Here is a 23,370-nt window from a genome sequence, read left to right on the forward strand (position 1 = left end):
CTGCCCTTCTATTCTAACCTTTGCTTGTAAAGCAAATCCGCAAAGCTCGCTCCGAGAGCGCTGATCGCACTCCGAAGCAGTACTTCTGCATCAATTTGCGGATGTTGGAAAGCCATCGAGGTGTCTTGCTTGCTAACGCGACTCGTGGATAGGATCGAACGCAACCCGACAAGTTCAATTTAAGGGCATCCGGGCATTAAAAAGGGACCCAAAGTATTCGCTCGAAATTTCTGTGGAAATTTTGCATGCACGGTGATATGGACGATGTGAGTTTGCTAATCTTCCATTCTGTAATTGCTGAAGAAACCAAGCTATTACATTTTTCTCTTTTAGCATGTCGATATTCTAGAAGAGTAACTTTCCGTAACTAAAAATCTTATACTTGTAAGATGCCGGGAGCAATCCTAGTACTCGTCAACTTAACTAATCGACCGACTTCATTAGTCCTAAATCTTTATTTTTTTTTGTTGTTGCCAGTAATTTTAAAGTCGTTGTTTAGCTAACAGTTAGTGACCCATTTGGAAATATTGCTTATTATACAGGTGCTGATCATTCCCTAGGCTTCTCTTCGCTAGAAAATGGAGGAGATTCAGGTCAGTTTCATTCTATCATCTAGGATCAGCAAATGTCTCCTTTTCTTTCCTGGCAAAAGTATTCAAACACGTGACCCTTTCATCGCGTTGAAACCTTGGAAATACGTTCATCATGAGCTCCGGCTTTCCAGCTAAGTATGGCGGAATCGATAGCTGGAAGGAGCGTTTTTCTTCCACGAGGGGGTGAGGTTGGTGACCCGTTTATGATTAACAATTGACCTCTTAATTACGTTGAAAGGGTCAAGATTTAAGTACACCAAAGGAAACATGTAACTACTGTGCTGGGTTGCGGTACTGTAGCCGAGAGAGAAAGGTCTTTCGAGGTTGTCGGTTATGTGTTCCCAATGTCTTATTCTTCTTTGTCCAAAGCCAAATTGGATGGCGAAAGAGACGTCAACGCAAAGCCTCGTGTTTTTCCTCTTCTTGTTTTTGTTCGGGAGTCGAGTGGTGAAATGGGAGGGGACTGGGGGAAGAAATCGGATCGGACGGCTTAGGATGGCAGCAGCCCGTGCAGGCTTATCTGCTCTGACTTGACTCTGCCATTGCTCGCTCGTTAGTTCTCGAGCAGGAGCGAGCGAGAGAGTTTAAATAAAGAGAAAAAGGAAGAGTTTTTTTCAGAGATTAGAAGAAGCGGGGCCAACCCGCCATTAATGCTACTCTCCCAACCCACCCCCCCCTCTCTCTCTCTCTCTCTCTCTCTCTCTCGCTCTCGTTCGAGCTGCTGCATTAATCAAAACGAGCTGTAAGGTGTAAGCTAACTAGCTTGTCCTGCTGCAAAGGTGGTCTTCTTCTTCTTCTTCTTCTTCTTCTCTCTCTCTGAGGTCTTGTTGAGCTGCAAAAGCTTCATACGGAACAAGAAAGCCACACTCTTTTCTTCCTCCCGCGGCTGCTTCTGTACTGGGTCTGCAGAGAGTGGGTGGGCAATCAGTTAAAGAGTTCTGGTGAAAGGGTTTGTTCATTTCCTCCTCCTTCCTCGCCCCTTCTCTTTGTTCATGATATAGCTTTCTCTCGTCTTCCGTTGTTGAAATTCTAGTTTGCTTGAGCTGAGGTGAGGTGAGAGCAGGTTTAGTTTTTCGTTCGTCTCGTTAATTTTCAAATTGGGTCTGCATGCGAAACCCCCTTTCCTCTTTCAGACCTCAGATCTGCTTCGTTTCGTTCTTGAGCTTTGGTAGCTATTGGTTTGTAACCTTCTCTGTGTAAAGGAATGCTTTTGTGATCTGTAGGCGGGAGGGGAAGTGATTCTCAAAATTGGGTTTCGATGGGGATTTGCTTGAGCGCTCGAATCAAGGCTGAGAGCCCATGTCACACAGGTACTAGATTTTTCGGTCACGCTCTTTTGTTTTCTGTTTCTCATTTACGTTGCCAATTGAGTGCAGATTGCGTAGTAGCTGCAAGCTGCTAGATGCAGCTGAATTCTTCTTCCTTTTTCTTTTCTGGTCTTCACTTTCTATAAGATCTCTTCTTTCCTTACTAACTAATTTTTCAGCTTCGTGCTGTCTATTAATGTTATTTTATTTCGATGTGGTGGGGATGGAGTGGAATTTATGGCTATCAGTACATATATGTACAATTTTGTTTAAGTGGGAGTGGTTGTATAGTTTGACCAGTTTCTAAGTGCTCTTTCTAGGCAGGTAGTGCTATGTTGGATACTCTTTTTCACCTCAGACTTCCTCTAGTATGAATGCCCCGTGGACTTAGGCGAAGCAAGCTCTGAGCCTTTAAAACTTCCTATGTTGTCTTGAAAAATTCTAATGGAAGTAGAGCGAAACAGTAAAGTACTTGTTGGCATATCAAGTTGAATTGAGTTGAAGAGTTGATAGGGGAAACCTCACAGACCAATTATTTCCTTGGATTAGACGTGACATAGATTTCTTTATGTGTTCTGGTTAATTGATGGTCCTAAAACTCTACATGTTACTGATAAAAAATAAGACACAGAAAAGTTTTCTCCTTTCTATATCTCTTGCAGAAGAGATGAATAATTTTTCCTTCCCCTTTTTGCTGGGAATTGTCGATTATGTTGAAGTTGCAATGCCTGCTGAAACCTGCCGAATTCACTTGGGTATACCGACGCGCACTTAGTAGTTCCGCCAATATCAGGAGAGTTTTATTGAAAGTTCCGCGAGTAGACTTTGTATTGTTTTGCATATAATAGAGAATATTTCATGCGCAGGCACAAATACGAAAAGCATTGGCACCAGCGAGAATGATCTGAGCAGTAATGGGAGCAAGGCCTCATCAGTTTTGGCGCCTCTGACTCCGAGGAGTGAGGGTGAGATTTTGCAGTCGTCAAATGTGAAGAGATTTAGCTATGCCGACCTCAGAATGGCTACTCGGAACTTCCGCCCCGATAGTGTTCTGGGGGAAGGTGGTTTTGGCTCAGTTTTCAAAGGTTGGATTGATGAGAATTCTTTTGCTGCGGCAAAAGCTGGAACTGGTATGGTCATTGCAGTGAAGAGGCTCAACCAAGAAAGTTTTCAAGGTCATAGAGAGTGGTTGGTGAGTCAAGCTTTCCCTTCTTTGAGAAACTAGGTAACACAGCTGGTGATGTGAATGAGACGGACAACTTAGATACGAATTCCAACTTCATTAGAAGTGGTGCAATTTCAAGCTTCATATTCCAAACATTTTGCGAGCACAATAATGTTGAGCTTTTTGTTCCCCTAGTTGTGTTGATCAAAGTGGGTCTCGGATCTGTTGTGTGCTAATACTGGTAATCTTGATCATGTAGGCAGAAGTTAATTATTTGGGGCAGCTTTATCATCCTCATCTGGTGAGGTTGATTGGGTACTGCTTGGAGGACGAGCATCGACTTCTGGTGTATGAATTTATGCCTCGCGGTAGCTTGGAAAACCATTTATTTAGGAGTGAGTTATTTGTTCCTGTCCCACTCATATTGCTGAGCAAATGTTGCTTTTGTTGATATTATTTTGACATGTAAAAACTTTTGGTATATCAGGAGGATCATATTTCCAACCTTTGTCTTGGAACCTTCGGTTAAAGGTAGCGCATGGTGCTGCAAAGGGGCTGGCCTTTCTTCACAGCGCTCAGGCCAAAGTGATATACCGGGATTTCAAGACTTCCAATATCCTTCTCGATTCGGTATGGGAATTTAAAATGGGTGTCACTTTCTTGTAGAACAATAGTAATTACTGTCTCTTGCTACTATATTCTGGGTTAATGTCTTCGTTAATATCTTATGCATGGCTGATGCCAATTGATGTTTTTGCTCCTTATTCGTGTTTTTGACGGTCTAATTGTTTTTCAACATTTAAAAAGCATTATTGCATAATGGCAGAATTACAATGCAAAACTTTCTGATTTTGGTTTGGCCAAGGATGGTCCAACCGGTGATAAAAGTCATGTCTCGACCAGAGTCATGGGGACTCATGGATATGCCGCCCCTGAATATCTTGCCACAGGTAATGTTGAAAGTCATAACTCTCTTAGTAACAAACTTTGGGTGTCCAGTTCGAGCTTCTTGCTTGTGTCAATCTACCCAATGCAACTTGCCCACTCTCATAGCGGATTAGTCAAACCCCACCATCACTAGCTAAGCAATACTGTATTTGCATGTGAACGAGTCTATTCAGAAAATGTCTAGACTTCAAGTCATAAAGGTTAGTCAAAGCCCCTAGCCATCCAAAATAAGCGAAGATAACAACTCTTTACCATTTTCATCTTCAATTGAGTACCTTTGCAGAAGTGCTATGACTACGTCCACATCATGGGAGAGTTGTCCTTTTGAAACTTCTAATTGCATCGATTCTGTTTCGGACTTCTATTGGGGCTCGAAACTGGTTGATAAATTTGGTCATCTAGGGAATCTTCTACGACGGTTGATTCAATGCTTTGATCTTTTTTGTCCCCTGTAATTGGTTGCACATTTCTTTTCACCTCTTTTAGGTCATCTAACTTCCAAGAGCGACGTGTATAGCTTCGGGGTGGTCCTGCTAGAGATGTTGTCTGGCAGGAGAGCGGTCGACAAGAACCGTCCATCTGGGGAGCACAACCTTGTGGAATGGGCCAAGCCCTACTTGTCCAACAAACGCAAAGTCTTCCGAGTGCTGGACAATCGCCTTCAGGGCCAGTACAGCATGGAAGAGGCCCACAAGACGGCAACTGTAGCTCTGCGATGCCTATCCATGGATGCCAAGTTCAGGCCTAGCATGGACGAGGTGGTCACAGAGCTGGAACAGCTTCAGGAGTCCAAGGTAAGCGAAAATGCTGGTAACGGCAGACCATGCGGCGGGCAGAGAATTCGCAGACGAAGTGCCGATGATGCGAGCACTCGAACAAGAGCTGTTGCGTACCCGAGGCCTTCCGCTTCCCCTCTTTACGCATAGAAGGACAGAGGGGGCGCAAGTGTCTTCTCTTGTGACCTTCAGGGCACCTATCTGACGCCATTCTGTTTCTGTACAGTTCTTGGGCTAATGTATTTGTTGAATCTTTTTGGAGCCATTTTAAGCTAATATAGGGTAACACGAAGCAGCTGCTAATGTTGTATCTCTGAAAGATCACATCTCAGTCTTAGCGCTCAGTTTGGCTGTCGGTAGAAAAAGCGAAATGCTGTTATATAAAAGCTTGTTTTGATATGGTTTGAGATGTATTCTGTTCGATCAATCTCTTCGGGATGGGTTCGTATTGGTCTTGTAACTTGTTGTCTTTTTCCATATTATCTTGCAATTTTTTGATATGGAAGAAATAACCTCAGATGCAATGATTCTGACATTAATGCTTCCAGATGTTCCATGCGAAATTGTAGTCGGAGTTTCCGAGCTTTCAATGCGGATGCCTGCTTTTCAGGAAAACATCCAAGTTCTCACTAATCCTATCAGCATTAACGATGTTAATTTCTTATGTAAATCCATTACACAAGGATTGATAATGCAGCAAGGGTTCAAGTAATAAGCCGAAAAGGAAACATGAGACAAGCTGGCCCAAGACAACCAGCTTGTCCTGACGACGAAAGAAAAACGCTATCATACTTGAAAGTGACAATTTTAATAATCTTGACGACGATCCATCTGCTTCTTGTTGGATCAGAGTTTTGTCCATGTGAAGAGATAACCGGAGCTGTCTCATCCCCAAGTCATCACTCATCTTGATATTCCTGGGATGTCATTGCTAGACAACAGTAGAGGTCATCTTCAGTGGTTAACTGAGGTGATCTATAAGGAGAAAATTGAAATATGCAGCTTGCATTTGAAGAACGGGTTGGCCTCCAGTATATATACAACTCTAATACTGCTACATCACGATGAAATTGTTCGCATCTCTCACGATCTCCATGTCAATGGGACAGATGCGCATGCATTTCGTATCGTATGACACAAACATTGGTACATTGAGTCACCAAGTTCTTACCAATCCAGGAGTCCAATTTCTCCAATCCAACTTCCCTATGGACTTGTTTCTCAAGTTGACTATCTCTCTAATATCAAACACTTTCCTCGACTTACTGTTTCCTTGTTTATTGGAATCGACCTCTGTCTCCCCTGCAGCCTCTCCCTTCGCATCTTCAGCTTCAGTTTCTACTGGTTCGGGAATAACATCATCCTGTGGGGATAGTTCGCTGATGATGTTCCCAAGCATCTCGACCACATCGCTCATTTTAGGACGCGATTTCGGCTGCTTCATCAGGCACTTATTGGCAAGAGAAGCAAGTTTCTGAGCCGACTTGATGCAACACTGTCCTTCGAGTCGTGGGTCTAGAATAAGGGGGAATTTCTTTGAATCCGAAACATAGGGTCTGACCCAATCCAAAAGCTTCTGTTCACTCCGAGGTAGGTTCCTTTCCACTGCCCGTCTTCCGGTGATGAGTTCGTAAAGAACCACCCCGAAGCTCCAAACGTCACTCTTAGCAGTCAGTCGGCCCGTATGCACGTACTCTGGAGCTGCATAACCAATTGTTCCTACAACCTTAGAGAGAATGGATTTTGTTAGTGATACAGAATGAAGTTGAAGAGTACTACTATCTTCTCATGGTAAAAAACTTCGAATATATTCTAGCTATCCATGGAGTGATAAGTAATCAAGTGAAAACTGGTGATGGTGGCAGAGCAAAAAGTTTTTCTGAGAAAAGCTGTCATTCTCGTTGTCCTCACAGCAAAAAATGATAGGAACATCCCACAAACAGATGGCTCGACTTACCGATGTTGATACATGACTCAGCCCTTCAGCCGGTCCCTGCCTAGCCAATCCAAAATCTGAGAGCTTAGCATTGAAGTCTTCATCTAACAGGATGTTTGATGTCTTAAAATCTCGGAAAATCAGCTGCATAAAGCAAGCAGCGAAATTACATGTACTTGCCAGCGTAGGAAAACACTTTTACTGCGTAATGCATTTCCCAAGTATTCCTGCCTCTCTCACAGCATTCTTTCCAAGCAAAACTTATATGGAAGAAAGCTGCTGTGAGAGCATGAGCATCTGAAATTGCTTTTGAGCCATGTACCTGAAAATCCATTTCTTCGTGCAGGTATGCTAATCCACGAGCAGCATCCTGAGCGATTTTCAACCTTACTTTCCAAGGAAGAGGCGATGGCACGCGAGCCAGGAGATGATCTTCCAAGCTTTTATTGCGCATGAGTTCATAGACCAAAAGGCGTTGAATCCCCCTCTCATCGTCCTCAGCACAATAACCGACAAGCTTGACAAGATTAGGGTGCTTGACTACACCAAGAAAATTTACTTCATTAATCCACTCCTTATGCCCCTGAATATCGGATATACTTTCAGTCAAACAGCGCAGTTCTGTTCTTAGACTCTTACAAGTTTCATAGGCATTCCAACCACATTAAGCCCTACAGAAGGAGAAAATAATCCGACTCGTAACAATATAGAAATTTTTTTAGATAAAGTAGTCTGAATTGCTCAATTAAAATCTCGACCAACTGTAGAATCAGCCAATACGCACAACTGTTGATTTTTCCAGTCGCAAGAATGGAAAGATACATCATATCACAGTGAGTACTTTTACTGTTTACCGGAAGCTTTCAGGTGCTGTACAAGATGAAGCGACTAGCGACTCTAATAGACTAGGAGTTCCGTCAAATGCTTTCTACGAAACGCGAGCAAATTCAGTTCCTGGGTTTATATCCGGCGGATTTGATGCGTAAAAACACGCTCTTGACATCGCCTCTAATGATCTTCATAACCAAATTCTAAGGCTAAGTACGTAAAAATGGCATCGCTACACAGCATCAAGTCATGGACATCGCGCATTGAAGAGCTCAGATATGACGAGCAACGAGAAAACAGAAAAGGAAAATCCATGCCTGGAAGCCGTTGCGATTCAGCTGCTTCACGGCGACGTCCGCCCTCGAATCGTTACCGTCCGCGACGACGGCCCGGTAGACGCAGCCGAACCCTCCCTCGCCGATCATGAGGGCCCTGCTGAACCCTCGGGTGGCCGATTTGAGCTCCGCGAAGGAGAAGACCCGCAGATCGTTGGCGCGGCGCGCGGTCAGCAGCTCGTGGAAGGCCACGGAGTCCCCGAAGTCCCTGGAATCGGAGTCGAACTCGGACCGCCGGGTGTCGGCGGTGCTGGAGGCGACGCTGAAGGAGCGGGCCCACGACACCCTGGACGCCCTGGAGGAGGCGACGCCGCCGCCGCCGTCCTCCTCGTCCCGCCGCTCTCCGTTGGTGAAGTGGAAGCACTTCATCTCCCCGCCCGCCCCCTCCTCCCTCCCTCCTCGCTCGCGAGCAGGCGCAAACGCAACGCAGAGGGAGGAAGAGAGAGAGAGAGAGAGAGAGTCAAAGCAGGTGCGAGGGGGATGAACGAACTCCTTCAGGGTCGTATGCGCTTTGCGATGCCCATTAGAATTTAGAATTCTTGGCGGCCATTATTTATCCCCCAATTTTCTCTCTCTCTCTCTTTTTCTCTTCCAAATTATTTGTCTTAATCCGGTCACTAGCAGTTAACATTTTGGATTTCTTTTTTTTATCATTGTCACCATCGGCGAATCGGGATACTTCAGGGGCGGTCCGACGTACCTCTTTGAAAGCGAACACCCAGAGACTAGCAATATTATGGCGTCGCTGTCGCGATGTTCGGAGTTCAGACGTTAGTACAGAGGCGAGAAAAGGAAGACAGGGCACGAGAAAATTAAGTCGCGAATTTGATTAGACTTTCTGGATACGTCGCTTGCGAAACCAAAAAATTGGATCGCGAGGAATCTGTGGTCTGGTGGGAAACGAGAAGCAAGAAGACAGAGAGAGAGAGTAGAGAGAGTAGGTGAGCGGGGGTTGGTAATTTGGAAGGAACATGGTTTGGTTTGTTTCTTAAACATGGGAACAGGGGTTCGGTTTTTGGTCGCAGTGAAGTCCCGTTGGAAGGGCCGGCGTCGTGTAGCGAAGGGAGAGTCAGAGCGCACCACGAGACCCGGCGGTCCGTACGGGCATGGCAACAGAACGATGGCCCCCCCCCATGCGCACACCCCATGCTCGTCGTTCGCTGAACGGCAGAACTGGTGAAATGTGGACAAGTCCTGTCGGAAAGTTAGTTAATCGACCCGTGCCTTTGTTTTCGAACGAAGGGAAAAAAAAAAAAAAAACCGTGCCTTGGTTGGATGATGCACAGACATGATGCTCGTATGTCCTGGAAGCTAGACCCATCGGAGCGGGACATAAATTCATTTCTTAACTCGTAATTGATGAGTTAATTTGTTATATGAGTTAGTTATATTGAATATATTTCATTAATTGGTTTAGATCAAAATCTATGGATCATAAATGAATTTAATACGGTGTTGAATTGACTCACATCTTATTTAGACTCAATCCACTTATATGGCTCTCTTCGTTCTCTTTAGCCCTCACTCGATCTCTCACTCGCTCGATCCGTTCTTTCATCTTAATTTGGGTATGTGTTTTTTTTTTAAAATTTGGTTATATATAAAAGTGTTTTAGCAATATAAGTAGGGTCAAGTATGCACGTGAGTATGGATTAGATCGGATATGAGACGCTAAATTTGTAGTGTATGAAAATTAGTTAATTCTGGAGCCGGACTATTTTCATCCCGATTTAGCTCACCCCATTGGACAGGTCTACTAAAAAAACCGTTCTCGAGTTCATCGTTCATGGTCCAAGGATCGGACAGTGGAGCGGTCACGTCCGACCGCGTCACTGCGGGCTTTCTTTCTCCCCCGTCTCTCTCATTCTAGAAGGCGTGCTCGGGGAATTCACATCACAAGACCCCGAACTCTCGTGGGAAATTAAAGAATTCAAATAAGAGGATTCCAATTCTGCCTGCGTGGTCTACCGAAGTTGATCAGACACGGTCTCGGTCGAAGCAGCGATTTTGCTAGATTGGGCAAGAGGGGGCGTGACCATCACGTTTGATTTGATTATAAAACAAGCAAGCCACCATCATCCGCGAGTGGCATGCACAAAAGCAGGAGGAGGGATATAATTGCCGACAATTACAAACTTGCTAAGGTAAAAAGGCTTAGCGCGACCATCAATACGGTCCTGCCCCCGGGAGGAGTGAATCATGACCCATCGATCTATTCGTTTCCCGGAAGCCATCGGGTCTTTACTCCATTAGCTTTTGTTCTTCCAAGAGGTTATCATAGGGAGGCACGGCCTACTACCATATAAAATCCCCAATTTTAGGTCCAATCTCAATTATACCCTAAATTTTTTTATCCCGTACAAAACCCTCAAAATTTAGTTCTAGTTTCTATTATACCATAAAAAAAATCACTAACTTTTACTTGAATCTCAAATCTGTCCTCATTAACCATCCGTCCGAAATTTGTCTTGACAACCGAGATATAAAAACTCCCGAACGCGAGCTGTTCGAGCGTTCCGAACCTAGTGTCTCAAGCGTGAGCTCTCCGACCACAAGAGATTGAAAACTGAGCGCAAAATTGAAGATCTCGAGCATGATGGAATGAAGACGCTCTTACGAGTAAGAGCAATTGAAGTAAACCAACCATAATCGCTCCAATTTTTACCCAAATTTTGGATATAATAATACGACGTTTGGGCTAATATGAATGTACATCTTCTTCGATATGAAATTTGAGAAAAAAACTAGAGTAATGACATGAAAATGCCACGTCACTAAAGGCAATTATGGATGGAGGGTTAATGAAAAAAAAAGGTTTAGATAGAATTAGAACTAAACTTAAAGTTGTTGGTTTTTTATGGGATAAAAAAAAGTTTAAGTAGATTGGGACTGGACCTAAAGTTGATGATTTTTTTTATGAAAACGAAAAAAAGTTTAGGATAAGATTGGAACTTGAGCTAAATTGGAGGTTTTTTTAGGGTATTAGGTCTAGCGAGCACTCTGGATTTTCATGAAAATTTTCAACAAAATACTAATTAAATATATTTGAAGAAGGGTAAATTCATTAAAAACTTATAAAATTAACTCATTTGCTTAATTTTTTTGCGATCGGTCCTCGACAAAATCCTTCCTTTGATAGCACGCGGGCAGTGGAGAGTAACAGCCTATTCGCCTCCGCTTCTCTGCTGCTTCTTTTTTTTTTTTTTTTAGTCGAATCTCTGCTGCTTCTTGACTTGCGCTAATAATTCGCCCTCCAAAATTCCAAAAATCAAATATTCGAGTCTTGGAAAATTACGACGGGAAATTACCAGCGATTGTAAATGTTAAATTTCGAATTCAAAATTTTGAAAATTCTTTCCGGTGTTTCGGATTAGACTAAAAATGAAATTTGGGTTTCGCAATTTAAAAGCTCAAGTCATAGGTGGTCCTAATTTTCTTTTTATGGATTTTGGAGCGGTGTGCAGTTTGAGAAAGTAATTAGGGAAAAAGTGAAGGTGGCGGCAAGCTCTTTAAGGAAAGGACAGGGCCGGAGGCAGGCCCATTTCGTTCCCAAGACCAAACAAAAACATCACGTGTTTAGCCCATCCAGAAAGCTGACTTGTTTATACATCTTATTGTTCATTTATTACCTAATACAATATAAAGTGTCCTTTTTGTTATGAAATACATGAATGAATATTCATTATATTCAATGTACCTATTATGGTACATTTGTCACCTACATTCTACGTACAATCTCCAATGAATGTTCATCTCCCTATTCAATGTATGTATTCAATACATTGACATTAATGATATGTGCATTCTTGTTTTCTTATAAATAGGAGTTTAGTTTTGGTCATTGTGTAAGAAATTAGAACATAATGAAAAGAGAAAATATATATCTTTGGTGTTTATCTGCTTTCTCTACTTAATATCTATTCTCTCTATCATATACTTGCAACGCAATATTTTACAACACGTTATCAGCACGAAGATCTACCAACTGAGTAAATAATTTTTGCAAGGTAAGTGTTCTCTTTGTTTTCATTAATCAACTTATACTTCATCTTCTCTTATCAATTCTTCATTTTTCTTTTTCTTGGCCTGAAGCCAATTTCCAATCTAAAAGTATCCTTCTGCTCCTCCTGAAGTGGCGTTGGATATTTGGAAATCCTTCTAATTAATTTAAGGATTCATTTGTTTTGCAAGAATTATGGCAAATATTGAAAAGCCCAAATTCCACATCCTGGAAGTGAGTGGAAATAATTATCTATCCTGGTGCCTTGACATGGAAATGCACCTCCAAGGGCAAGGTCTCGCTAATGCAATTATAGAAGACGGAACCTCAAATGCAAAAGATAAACCAAATGCACTGATTTTTATTCGTCGTCATTTGCATGAGAGCCTGCAGACTCAATATTTATCCGTTCGAGACCCTTAGACCCTGTGGAAGAGGTTGAAGGATAGGTATGATCATACCAAGACTGTTATCCTCCCTCAAGCACAATATGACTGGCAAAATCTCAGACTACAAGATTTTTAAATCAGTGTCTGACTATAACTCCGCTTTATTTGATATTGTTTCTCGGCTTGAGTTATGCGGTATCAAGCTCACTGATGCGGAACTGTTAGAGAAAACTTTCTCCACCTTCCATGCTTCGAATATTGTATTGCAACAGCAATACCGGCAGCGTCAATTTGCCACATACTCTGAATTAATTTCTGTGCTCCTCACTGCTGAGCAAACTAATGAATTGCTGCTCAAAAATCATGATCTTAGACCCACTGGGTCAAAAGCATTGCCTGAAGCACATGCTAACTCTGAAAAAAATACTAGCCATTTTAAGGGCTATAAGCGCAGGCAAGAACATAATCCTTGAAGGGGTGGCAAGAAATTTAACCGCCCTAGGAAATCTAACTTTGGCCCGAATCATGACAAAGAAAAGAAGCAAAAGAAGGTGACTAATGAAAGTATTTGTCATCGCTGTGGCATGACTGGGCACTGGTCACGTACTTGTCGTACGCCAAAGCACTTTGTTGATCTATACCAGGCATCTTTAAAAAATAGGGGCAAGGGTGGTGAATCTCACGCCATTGAAATTAATCCTACTGCCATAACCACTGTTGAGGCCAACAATATCTCTGTTGGTGGGACTCCTCTTGCTCATGAAGTAGCAAATGCATCCCTGGATGTCTCTGATTTCTTTGAGGACCTCTGATTAACTTTGATGAAGCATCAGATTGGTGGATGACAACTTAGACTTCGAATTTTATGATTCTAATAATTTCTTTTCTAGTTACTTTTCTTTAAATGTATTACCTTTTATTGTTCTTTAATATGGTTATGCAATGAAATGCTTATGAACCTGATATAATATTTATTATTTTGAAATTTTATTTGACCCTATAACTAATATGAAAATTTTATGATACTTGATACCTGAAGTTGTCAACATAAATGCAAATGGAGAATATCGAGAAAAAGGAATATGTTTGTTTGCTTGATAGTGCATCAACACATACCATATTTCGTAGTAGACACTTTTTCTCGAGTATGACATTGCGTAAGACACGTGTCCATACAATATCAGGTCCTATTCCGATTATTGATGGTTTCGGGAATGCCACAATTGTTTTGCCAAAAGGCACCATCCTGCATATTGAGGATGTGTTCTAAGCAGTAGATCAAAAAGGAATCTGTTTAGCTTCAAAGATGTACGCCGTAATGGGTACCATATTGAGACTATTTATCAGCAAAATAAAGAATATATTAGCATTACCTCTTATAAGATGGGCCTGAAGACCATCCATGAGAAGCTAGAAGCTTCTTCTATGGGTTTGTATTGTGTTATGATTAAGGCCGTTGAAACCTACTCCACCATATCCTGGAGATTAGTAAACCCTAATCAGTTTGGATTATGGCATGATCGCCTTGGTCACCCTGGTGCTTCAATGATGCGTATAATAATTCAGAATACAAAAGGGCACCCTTTAAAGGATACAAAGGTATTGTTGTCCAAAGATTATAATTGTGAAGCTTGTTCACAAGGAAAACTCATTACCAAACCTTCTATAACAAAGGTTAATCTTGAATCCCCTTTATTCCTGCAAAGAATTCAGGGTGATATTTGTGAACCAATACAACCACCAAGTGGACTGTTTCGATATTTTATGGTACTAGTGGACGCATCTTGTAGATGGTCCCATGTTTGTCTATTATCTACGCACAATGTCACATTTGCACGTTTACTTGCGCAGATTATAAAGCTCCGGGCACAATTCCCTGATTATCCAATTAAAAGCATAAGGATGGATAATGCTGGTGAATTTACATCAAATAGTTTTGATACGTATTGTGCTTCACTCGGAATCGAGGTTGAGCATCCGGTCGCATATGTTCATACTCAAAATGGATTGGCAGAATCCTTGATAAAACATATCCAAATCATTGTCCGCACTCTATTATTGAGAATGAATCTCAACGATACAGCATGGGGTCATGCAGTTTTGCATGCGGCAGCCCTAATAAGATTGCGCCCCACTGCTAGTCTCTTACAATCTCCCCTTCAAATGGTTATTGGTTATGAACATGATATTTCACATTTATGCACCTTTGGTTGTGCAGTACAGGTGCCTGTAGCACCGCCAAAAAGAACGAAAATGGATCCCCAACGCCGTTTGGGCATTTATGTTGGGTTTAATTCACCGTGCATCATTAAGTTCTTGGAACCAACTACTGGTGATCTTTTTACTCCCAGATTTGCAGACTGTCATTTCAATGAGACTATGTTTCCATCAATTGGGATACCTAAAACTGACATGGCTGCGAAACAAAAACCAGTTAAGGTTTTCTCTTGGAATGAGAAAAATTTATCTCAATTAGACCCAAGAACTCCTGAGTGTGAAAACGAGGTGCAGCGCATAATCCATTTACAGGCTATGGTCGATAGACTTCCTGACGCATTTAATGATGCTACTAAGGTAACGAAGTCTCATATTCCAGCTGCAAATGCTCCAGCTAAGATAGCTATTCCCGAAGGACAAGCTAAAATGGATTAAAATCCCCTACACTTGAAATGCGATAGACTGATAGGATCAAAAGACACTGTTCCTCGAAAACGAAGGGGAAAGAATCGGGAATCTGCTCCAGAAGAGCCTGGTGTTGTGCTTGCTCCCAAAGAGCTTATTGCCCCTGAAGAGGAGGCACAAACCATGAAAAGATCACCAACCCTGGGAATACTGAGAATCCCATTACATATTGTAATGAGATTTGGGATCGGAATGAAATCATCATTGATGATGTTTTTGCAAAATCAATTGCTCATAAAATTATGGATGATGATTGTGAGCCGCAATCTATTATTGAATGCCGTCAAAGGCAAGATTGGTCTAAATGGGAGGAAGCAATTAAGGCTAAATTAGCTTCCCTAGCCAAACGAGAGGTTTTTGGACCCATAACTCGCATCCCCGATAATGTAAAGCCCGTTAGATATAAATGGGTATTTATCTGGAAACGAAATGAGAAAAACGAGGTTGTCAAGTATAAAGCCCGACTCGTTGCCCAAGGATTCTCTAAAAGACCTGGGATTGATTATGATGAGACATATTTTGTAACGCCCCAGAACGTCACGCGCGACACAAATCCCTTAACATTATCTTTATTATGGCTAGCGGAAGACAAAGACTAAACATGAATATCACACAAATTTAGACAAAAAACTTTTTCTTCTCATTAATAAACCCTTGTCAGATTACAACCCAGACAAAGCATCATACAAGTACAAAAAACAAAAACTGGGTAGGTCAGGGTTGCCTATCTCCAACTAGATCTTACAGCCAAAAGTCTGCCTAAAGTCCGAAGCTGTCACAGGTCGATCACTTCACCCTCCGCTGCGGAACCATCATCGTCTAGGTTGAAGCCCCTCAACGGGCCAATCAACTCGCCCTCCAAGTTGAAATACCAAGCAATAAAAAGCTAAGAAACCCATTCCAGAAACCCCACATCAACCCATATCGTAGAGCTACACTTAGTATATACGGCGTCAGACTCCGGCACAAACACATCCTCATAAATAGCGTCATGATAAACAGGAACTCCAAAACGTAGGGATTGTGGAACATCCATCCTACATGTCTGAAAAATAATGGAATGAGCCGAAGCCCAGCAAATGAAATCTCTAGTTTTAAGTTAGGAAAATCAGCTTACCACTTCACCTGGCATAAACACATATGCATGCATAGCAAACGATATGCATAGAACTTGAATGCAAGTTATACCTTTTCCGTCTGGAGGTGCCTCAAAATCTGAATAATGCAACATATCATAATATTTTCACTCAGACGCAGGCATGATGTAAAACATTTATGCTCATGCGATTAGGTTCGTTATTTCATCCTCCCGAACACTCCCGGGGCATCCCGACCAACGAGGGATCCCAACTCCGAGGCATCCCGGCACACACCCGGGGCATCCCGACCAACGGGGCATTTCGACTCCCAAGGCATCCCGAAACACTCCCCGGGGCATCCTGACCTACGGGGCATCCCGACACACGGGGCATCGTCACATACCACTAAATGGGCGACAGAATTAATATTATTCTCATGCAAGTCATGACAACCAAGTATTTGCATGCATAATCCGCTTTGGCCCGTCCCATACCGAGCCATCACGGTTTTGTACTTTAAAATCATAAAATACATCATCCGAGCAATTAAATATGAAGCAATACATTTCAAACTCAGAAACAAACGTAGCTCAGAAGCAAATTCGGGTTCAGAAGCAAATTCGGTCATCAGAAGAGAATACGAGTCATCAGAAGCAAATTCAGACTCAGAAGGAAGTTCAGAAGCGAATTCAGACTCAGAAGAGGGTTCAAACTCAAAAGCGGGTTCAAACTCAGAAGCGAGTTCAGACTCAGAAGTGGATTCAGACTCAGAAGCGCAATCAGATTCAGAAGCAAGTTCAAACTCACAAGCAAGTTCAGACTCACAAGGCTAAAGTCTGAAAGTAAAGTTTAAACGGTAAAGTCTGAGCAGTAAAGTCTGAGCGGTAAACTCTGAAGTAAAGTCTGAGTCGTAAGGTATGAAGGTAAAGTCTGAACGTAAGGCCTGAAGGTAAAGTCTGAACAGTTTAAAAAGTATACAGAACCAGATTTTAAGATTAAAATCTGCCCAGTTTCAAAAATAAACATAATCATCACTTTGAGTATAAAAAATAAACATAAACATCACTTTGAGTAAAACGATTTTCTATCCTTTTTAAACATACATAAACCAATAAGAAGAATCCAACAATCACCTCAAAAATAACACTTACACGCTCAGATTTAATCGTTTCACTTACCGATTTTCACCATACTTTAAGGAAACAAATCACATCCATTTGAATGTGCACAGAACCAACAAAACAGATTCAATCATCATCACAACCTCACTATCGCACATCAAAATAACCTTGCTCGAGCAACCAAGTTAAAAGTGCCAAGTAGATTTACTTAGCTTAAACCTAGAGTCTTCACTTACCTTGTGTAGAATCTGAACACCCCAAAGGTTAAAACTCTCTCGGAAATTCCGGATCGGTGATGGTGAAAGTAGAAAGTGAAGGAGAGAGTGTCAGTTTGGGTGAAATTATCTTCGGTAATTACCCAGACGAAGATGAAAACTGAGAAGTATACGAAGGGGTGAGTAAATTCATTGTATTCACATGTGGCACATTATCTCTTCATCATGACCAGGTGGAAGAAATCAGTGGCTTAATCGTAGGAATATTAGCCAAGGAAAATGATTACCCAAGGCTTAGGTGTCTAGCTCAAGGGGACAAATGGCATTCGTTCAATCTTTCCTTCAATAGTCACGTGAGAAAAGAAGAACCCAGAGGGATATTTTGAGAAGATATCTTCCCCTTTTTCTTAACGGCAATAACATTACTTGTCACGCCCCGTACCCCACGAAGCGACAACATCCCGCGTATAGGTCGAAATTGTGGTGCGACGCTCCCAGGCTACGTCACCGACCCGAAAACCCAAATCAGAGAAAAACACAACACATGCAGAAACGACGTATATATAATATATATATATACACCCGGACAATAAACAAAGTAACCATGAATAGCACCAGATAAATAATTTACGAACAATTTGAAATGAGATAAACATTCTTTACTATAACTTATGCACAATATCCATTTACAACAAAAGATACAATGGTAGGGCCACTAAGACAAAAAGGAATCAGCGGCCGGGGTCAACTACCAACAGAAGGGCTACAGTCAAAAAGCATCGGCCCTCGCTCCTACAACTGATGTCTAACCTAGGGTACCCAGTCGGGATCAGAACTCGACAAATCTGAAGAACTCTCGGAAGGCTCCTGCTCCCCCTCTGAACTCACGGCCTCAGAATCTGTCTCTGGCTCAGGGTCCTGCTCCTTGGCCTCAGCTATATCCATCGGCTCTGGGGCCTCCGCGTCCGCCTGCTCCAGGATTGGGTCCACAACCTCTGGCTCAAAAGCTACCCCACCTAGCTCTTCATGCTCCTCCTCATCCTCCACAATCTCATACTCTACCTCCGAGTCTTGGTCACTCTCCATATCCACATCTATAATATCGCCGTCTGGACACTGCGGGTCCAACTGACCTTCTCCAACAAACGGGACATCAGCAGACCTGATGGGACCGAACTCAACTCCAAAACGGTCCCGGAAACACCAAGCTAGGTACTCGTGGGTCTCATAGTGAGCTAAACCTACGTCTACCAAAACTAACGTATAATGCCGTATGTACACCTCATCATTCCCCACAGGATGAACTGTCCTCAAGCGCTCTATATGGATGGGGATCCCGAAACGTAACGGCGCGTCGTTAAAATTCATGGTCGAGGATCTGAAATTGTCAGTTTTACAACAACCGTGAGAAAACTCAGCAAGTAACAACCTCTAATCCTAAACTAGGCTAATGTGCACCTCCATATAGGTAAATTAAACACATCAAGCAGAGAACTAGTAAATCACTAAAATTTCTCCCGGGCCCACAGCCCAATACATTATCTCGAAACCCTGCAGGTTAGGTGTTCAACAACAAAAATACTCACGTGCAATTATTCCAACCCGAAGGCCCACAAATATAACGATCCGAAGGTCAACAGTTTGATAGAACGACCCGTAGGCCCGACCCGAAGGCCAAGAGTTTGATAGAATGACCCGTAGGCCCGACCTGAAGGCCCACAGTTGTATAAATCGACCCGTAGGCCCGACCCGAAGGCCCACAGTTGTATAAATCGACCTGTAGGCCCGACTCGAAGGCCCACAGTTGTATAAATCGACCCGTAGGCCCGATTTCAAATCAATTCACAACATAATATATGGATTACAAGTCGGGGCATCCCAGGTCAATTTTCCAACGCCAATATGCTAAACACAACCATTCTCAAATTAGACGAAATCAAAGCAATATTGGCATTCCCAATTAATCCCATCCTAGTCCAATCAACTCCACATTCAATCCGCGCATTCATTCAAAAGTAATTTAATGCGCCTAAGGCCCGCCTTGGGCAATTCAATCTCGATAGTCGTTCTCATCATCACGAGACCACTTAATAGGATCTAGACAAGTCCCAATTAACCCTTAAAATGCCTAAATTTCCAGCCATGATACATTAATCCATTTGATGCTCAACTTAGGCCATTATTGCAATTTCGATCTTGAATGAAAGCATACTGTAGTAACATGCTTTGCCCACTAAACCATGCTTGAACAACCTCATTAGGCCTTAATCACAACCATTAATCACCCAACAACCAAATACACCTAATTACACCTTAATTAAGTCTAAATAACACCTAAATTGCCTAAATTCCAAGTCTTAAAATCAATGAACTCAATTAGTGCAACACTTAGGCAATTCTAGGCATTTTCGGTACTGGTGAACAGTACCAGGGCAGCACATTAGTTAGGCCCTAATCCACCTCTAAATCACTTCATTAGGCACTAATTAGGTCCCCTAATCATCCGACACAACATTAGACCTAATTAGACCCTAATTAAACTTAATTAACCCCTAAATTACCCATAGAATGCACAATCAATTCTAGTTCGGGATTTAGGGATTTTTACTCGCCTAATATTAACTCGAGTCGACGAGAACGGGCGGCCGACTACTGACACGCGGTAAGAATCGACGGCGGCGTTCCAGGGGCAAGCCGTCGGTTCACGGCGGCGCCGGTGAGGTTCTCGGCCACCAAGGCCGAAACAGGAGAGGTGCTGAGGGGGCGGGCTGAGAACGGCAGAGAGAGACGGTGAGGGTGAGATGGTCGGCGGCCAGCAGCTCCGGCGGCGTGGCCTACTCCGGCGTGAACAGTGACCGGCTGAGCAGAACGGAAGAGGAACGGAGGAGGACGATCGTGGGGAAGGATGGTCGGGAGGGAGAGAGAAATGAAGGGAGAGAGAGAAAGAGAGCTGATCAAAATGGGTCAAAATTTTGCTAGTGGATTCCATGTGTCAACAACCAAGGCCTTTGGACAATTTGCCCTAGATCCAATGGCTAAAAATTGCTCTTATCCAATAATTTTAGGGGTTGCATGGTCATTTATCCCTAACCCAAGGCTGACAAGACCTGGTTTAGCCCCAATTAACCTTGGTTAATCCCCCAAATTAGGATCAAAATTCGGAATTAATTAAAAATGGCCTAGGGGCATTTTCGTAATTTTCCGATCCCGGACTGAAATTCCAATTTTTGTCCATACCGGTCCTATATATGCGTGGCCAGCATAATATGGTGTCAGATCCTTAAAAATCATTCTTTAAGCCCCCGAAAATCAGTCCAAAAGTTTGGAGGGGCAAAACCGTAAATTTTCGTCCCGGGGTCGAAATTCCAATTTTCGACCGTACGCACTCCAGACATGCGTGGCCACCCCAAAATGGCATCGGTTCCGAAAAATAACTTTGTTTGGTCTTGAAAACGGACATCGAGGTCCCGGTAACGAGTCAAAATTCAGGATGTAACATTACTTAACCAAGATTAATCAATAATAATAATACCCACTAGTTACCAAGACAACGGTAATTTAATTAATACCGCACTACGATTAACGCACACGACAACGTCTAAATATTAAACACGTCAGACTCGGTATGATTACGTTTCCGAATCCGCGCTTCGCGAAATACGACCCAACGAAAATTCCTATGTGTCTGCACGAATACTAACTCGAAAATAATACTTAGCTTTAAATCTAAGTATCATTTTCAACATAGAAATTTCTAACGTCACAAACATATTATTACGAAATTTCCGGATGTCACATATTCACCTGTGATGGATATGATTACATTTCGTTTTCTCATTAGCCTGGTACTCTCTGAAAGATTGAAAATGCGTCTTATGGACGTTGTGACGGCATATCTATATGGCTCATTAGACTCGGATATTTATATGACAATTCCCGAGGGATTCAAAATGCTTAATGCATGCACTCCCCGTAACTTATTCTCAATAAAATTGCAAAGATCTTTGTACGGGTTAAAGCAATCCGGTCGTATGTCGTATCTGCCCATGCGTGTTTATTAAGAAATCAGAAACCGGATTTGCTATTGTAGCAGTTTATGTCGACGATATAAATTTAATTGGAACTCCAGAAGAGTTAGCTAAAACTGCTGAGTATTTGAAAAGGGAATTTGAAGTTAAAGATTTGGGTAAAACCAAACTTTGTCTTGGTCTAGAGCTTGAGCATAAAGCAAATGGAATAATCGTCCATCAAACAGCATACATTGAAAGATTACTTAAACGCTTCAACATGGACAAGGCTCACCCATTGAGCACCCCTATGGTTGTAAGGTCTCTAGATCCCAAAAGGATCCGTTTCGTCCTAGAAAATCTGATGAAGAGATACTTGGTCCTGAAGTACCATATCTCAATGCAATTGGGGCTTTGATGTAATTGGCACAATGTATGAGACCAGATATCGCTTTTGCGGTAAATTTATTGGCACGTTTTAGTTCTGAGTCAATTCGGAGACACTGGAATGGAATTAAACATATTTTTCATTATCTCCAAGGAACCATAGATTTGGGATTATATTATTCCAAGGATTCCACTACCTCTGGTTTAGTTAGATATACTGATACTGAATATAGATCCGATCCACGTAAAGCTCGCTCTCAAACCGGTTATTTATTTTGTTATAATGGCACCGCCATTTCTTGGCGTTCTACGAAGCAATCGCTAGTAGCTACATCTTCCAACCACTATGAGATTATTGCTTTATATGAAGCTGGAAGAGAGTGTGTTTGGTTAAGATCCGTTATAACACATATTCACAATCCTTGTTGTTTAACACCGGTTACAAATTCTCCCACTATAATTTATGAAGATAATGCTGCTTGTGTTGCACAAGTTAGGGGAGGATATATCAAAGGTGATAGGACCAAGCATATCTCGCTGAAATTTTTCTATACTCAAGAACTCCAAGAAAGTCGACAAATTGATGTTAAGCAGATTCAATCCATAAATAATCTTGCAGATCTTTTTACCAAATCATTGCCAACGTCAACTTTTGAGAAATTAGTATATGGCATTGGTATGCGGCGAGTTCATAAGATGCAAGATTGACTAACCCCAGCAGTGGCTATATAGCTCAAATTGAGGGGGAGATATTATGAAGTATGCATTGCACTCTTTTTCTTTCTGTCCGGTTTTTTCCCACAGGGTTTTTCCGGCTTAAAGTTTTAACGAGGCAATTAACGCATCTATAAAAGGGAGAGATCTTAAAATTTTTGCTGTGTACTCTTTTTCCTTTTTGTTCAGTTTTTGTCCCACTGGGTTTTTCCGGCTTAAGGTTTTTAATGAGGCAGTATCATTCAATGCACATTCATAATATAATGAATACAATGAATATTCAAGGGGGAGTGTTATGAAATACATGAATGAATATTCATTATATTCAATGTACCTATTATGGTACATTTGAAACCTACATACATGAATGTAAATTCAATGTACCTATTATGGTACGTTTGTAACCTACATTCTACGTACAATCTACAGTGAATGTTCATCTCCCTATTCAATGTATATATTCAATACATTGACATTAATGATATGTGCATTCTTGTTTTCTTATAAATAGGAGTTTAGTTTTGGTCATTGGATAAGAAATTAGAACATAATGAAAAGAGAAAATATATATCTTTGGTGTTTATCTGCTTTCTTTACTTAATCTCTATTCTTTCTATCATATACTTGCAACGCAATATTTTACAACACTTTTCACCATTTTCATATTACACAAAAAAATAACCTTTTTCAGGAATCAATCCACGAGTCTATTGTACTTGTTGAAATATTTTAAATGTGGACGTCGGCATAAATCTTCGCAAGAAAATTACAACAATATAAATATTTGCATCGATAAAATTCACCGCATGTACTTACGTGAAATTTTATTTAAAGTGAATTCCAATCCGTGATGTGGTTATATCATTTGATTAAACGACAATTTCATTC

The 23,370-nt window shown here is 41.9% G+C and overlaps 2 protein-coding genes across 2 annotated transcripts; one reads left to right on the forward strand and one right to left on the reverse strand.

The window, feature by feature from the left end:
• The first annotated feature begins 1,057 nt into the window (after positions 1-1,057).
• On the forward strand, positions 1,058-5,266 carry LOC115683812 (probable serine/threonine-protein kinase PBL9). Its single transcript, XM_030608428.2, has 7 exons — positions 1,058-1,542; positions 1,817-1,903; positions 2,767-3,092; positions 3,325-3,460; positions 3,553-3,695; positions 3,892-4,015; positions 4,500-5,266. The coding sequence occupies exons 2-7, from the start codon at positions 1,852-1,854 to the stop codon at positions 4,937-4,939; spliced, it is 1,221 nt and encodes a 406-aa protein (XP_030464288.1). The 5' UTR covers positions 1,058-1,542; positions 1,817-1,851; the 3' UTR covers positions 4,940-5,266.
• A 312-nt stretch (positions 5,267-5,578) lies between these two features.
• Positions 5,579-8,311, reverse strand: LOC115683811 (serine/threonine-protein kinase PCRK1). The gene is made up of 4 exons (XM_030608427.2): positions 7,871-8,311; positions 7,048-7,308; positions 6,747-6,869; positions 5,579-6,515 (listed from the first exon to the last, which is right to left on the reverse strand). Exons 1-4 carry the CDS (start codon positions 8,255-8,257, stop codon positions 5,946-5,948), a joined length of 1,341 nt encoding a protein of 446 aa, XP_030464287.1. The 5' UTR covers positions 8,258-8,311; the 3' UTR covers positions 5,579-5,945.
• Positions 8,312-23,370: the final 15,059 nt, after the last annotated feature.

This window comes from Syzygium oleosum, unplaced genomic scaffold (assembly GCF_021117445.2).
Source record: "Syzygium oleosum isolate NSW1041296 unplaced genomic scaffold, Sole_v2.1 Sole_v2.03, whole genome shotgun sequence".
Taxonomy (NCBI): domain Eukaryota; kingdom Viridiplantae; phylum Streptophyta; class Magnoliopsida; order Myrtales; family Myrtaceae; genus Syzygium; species Syzygium oleosum.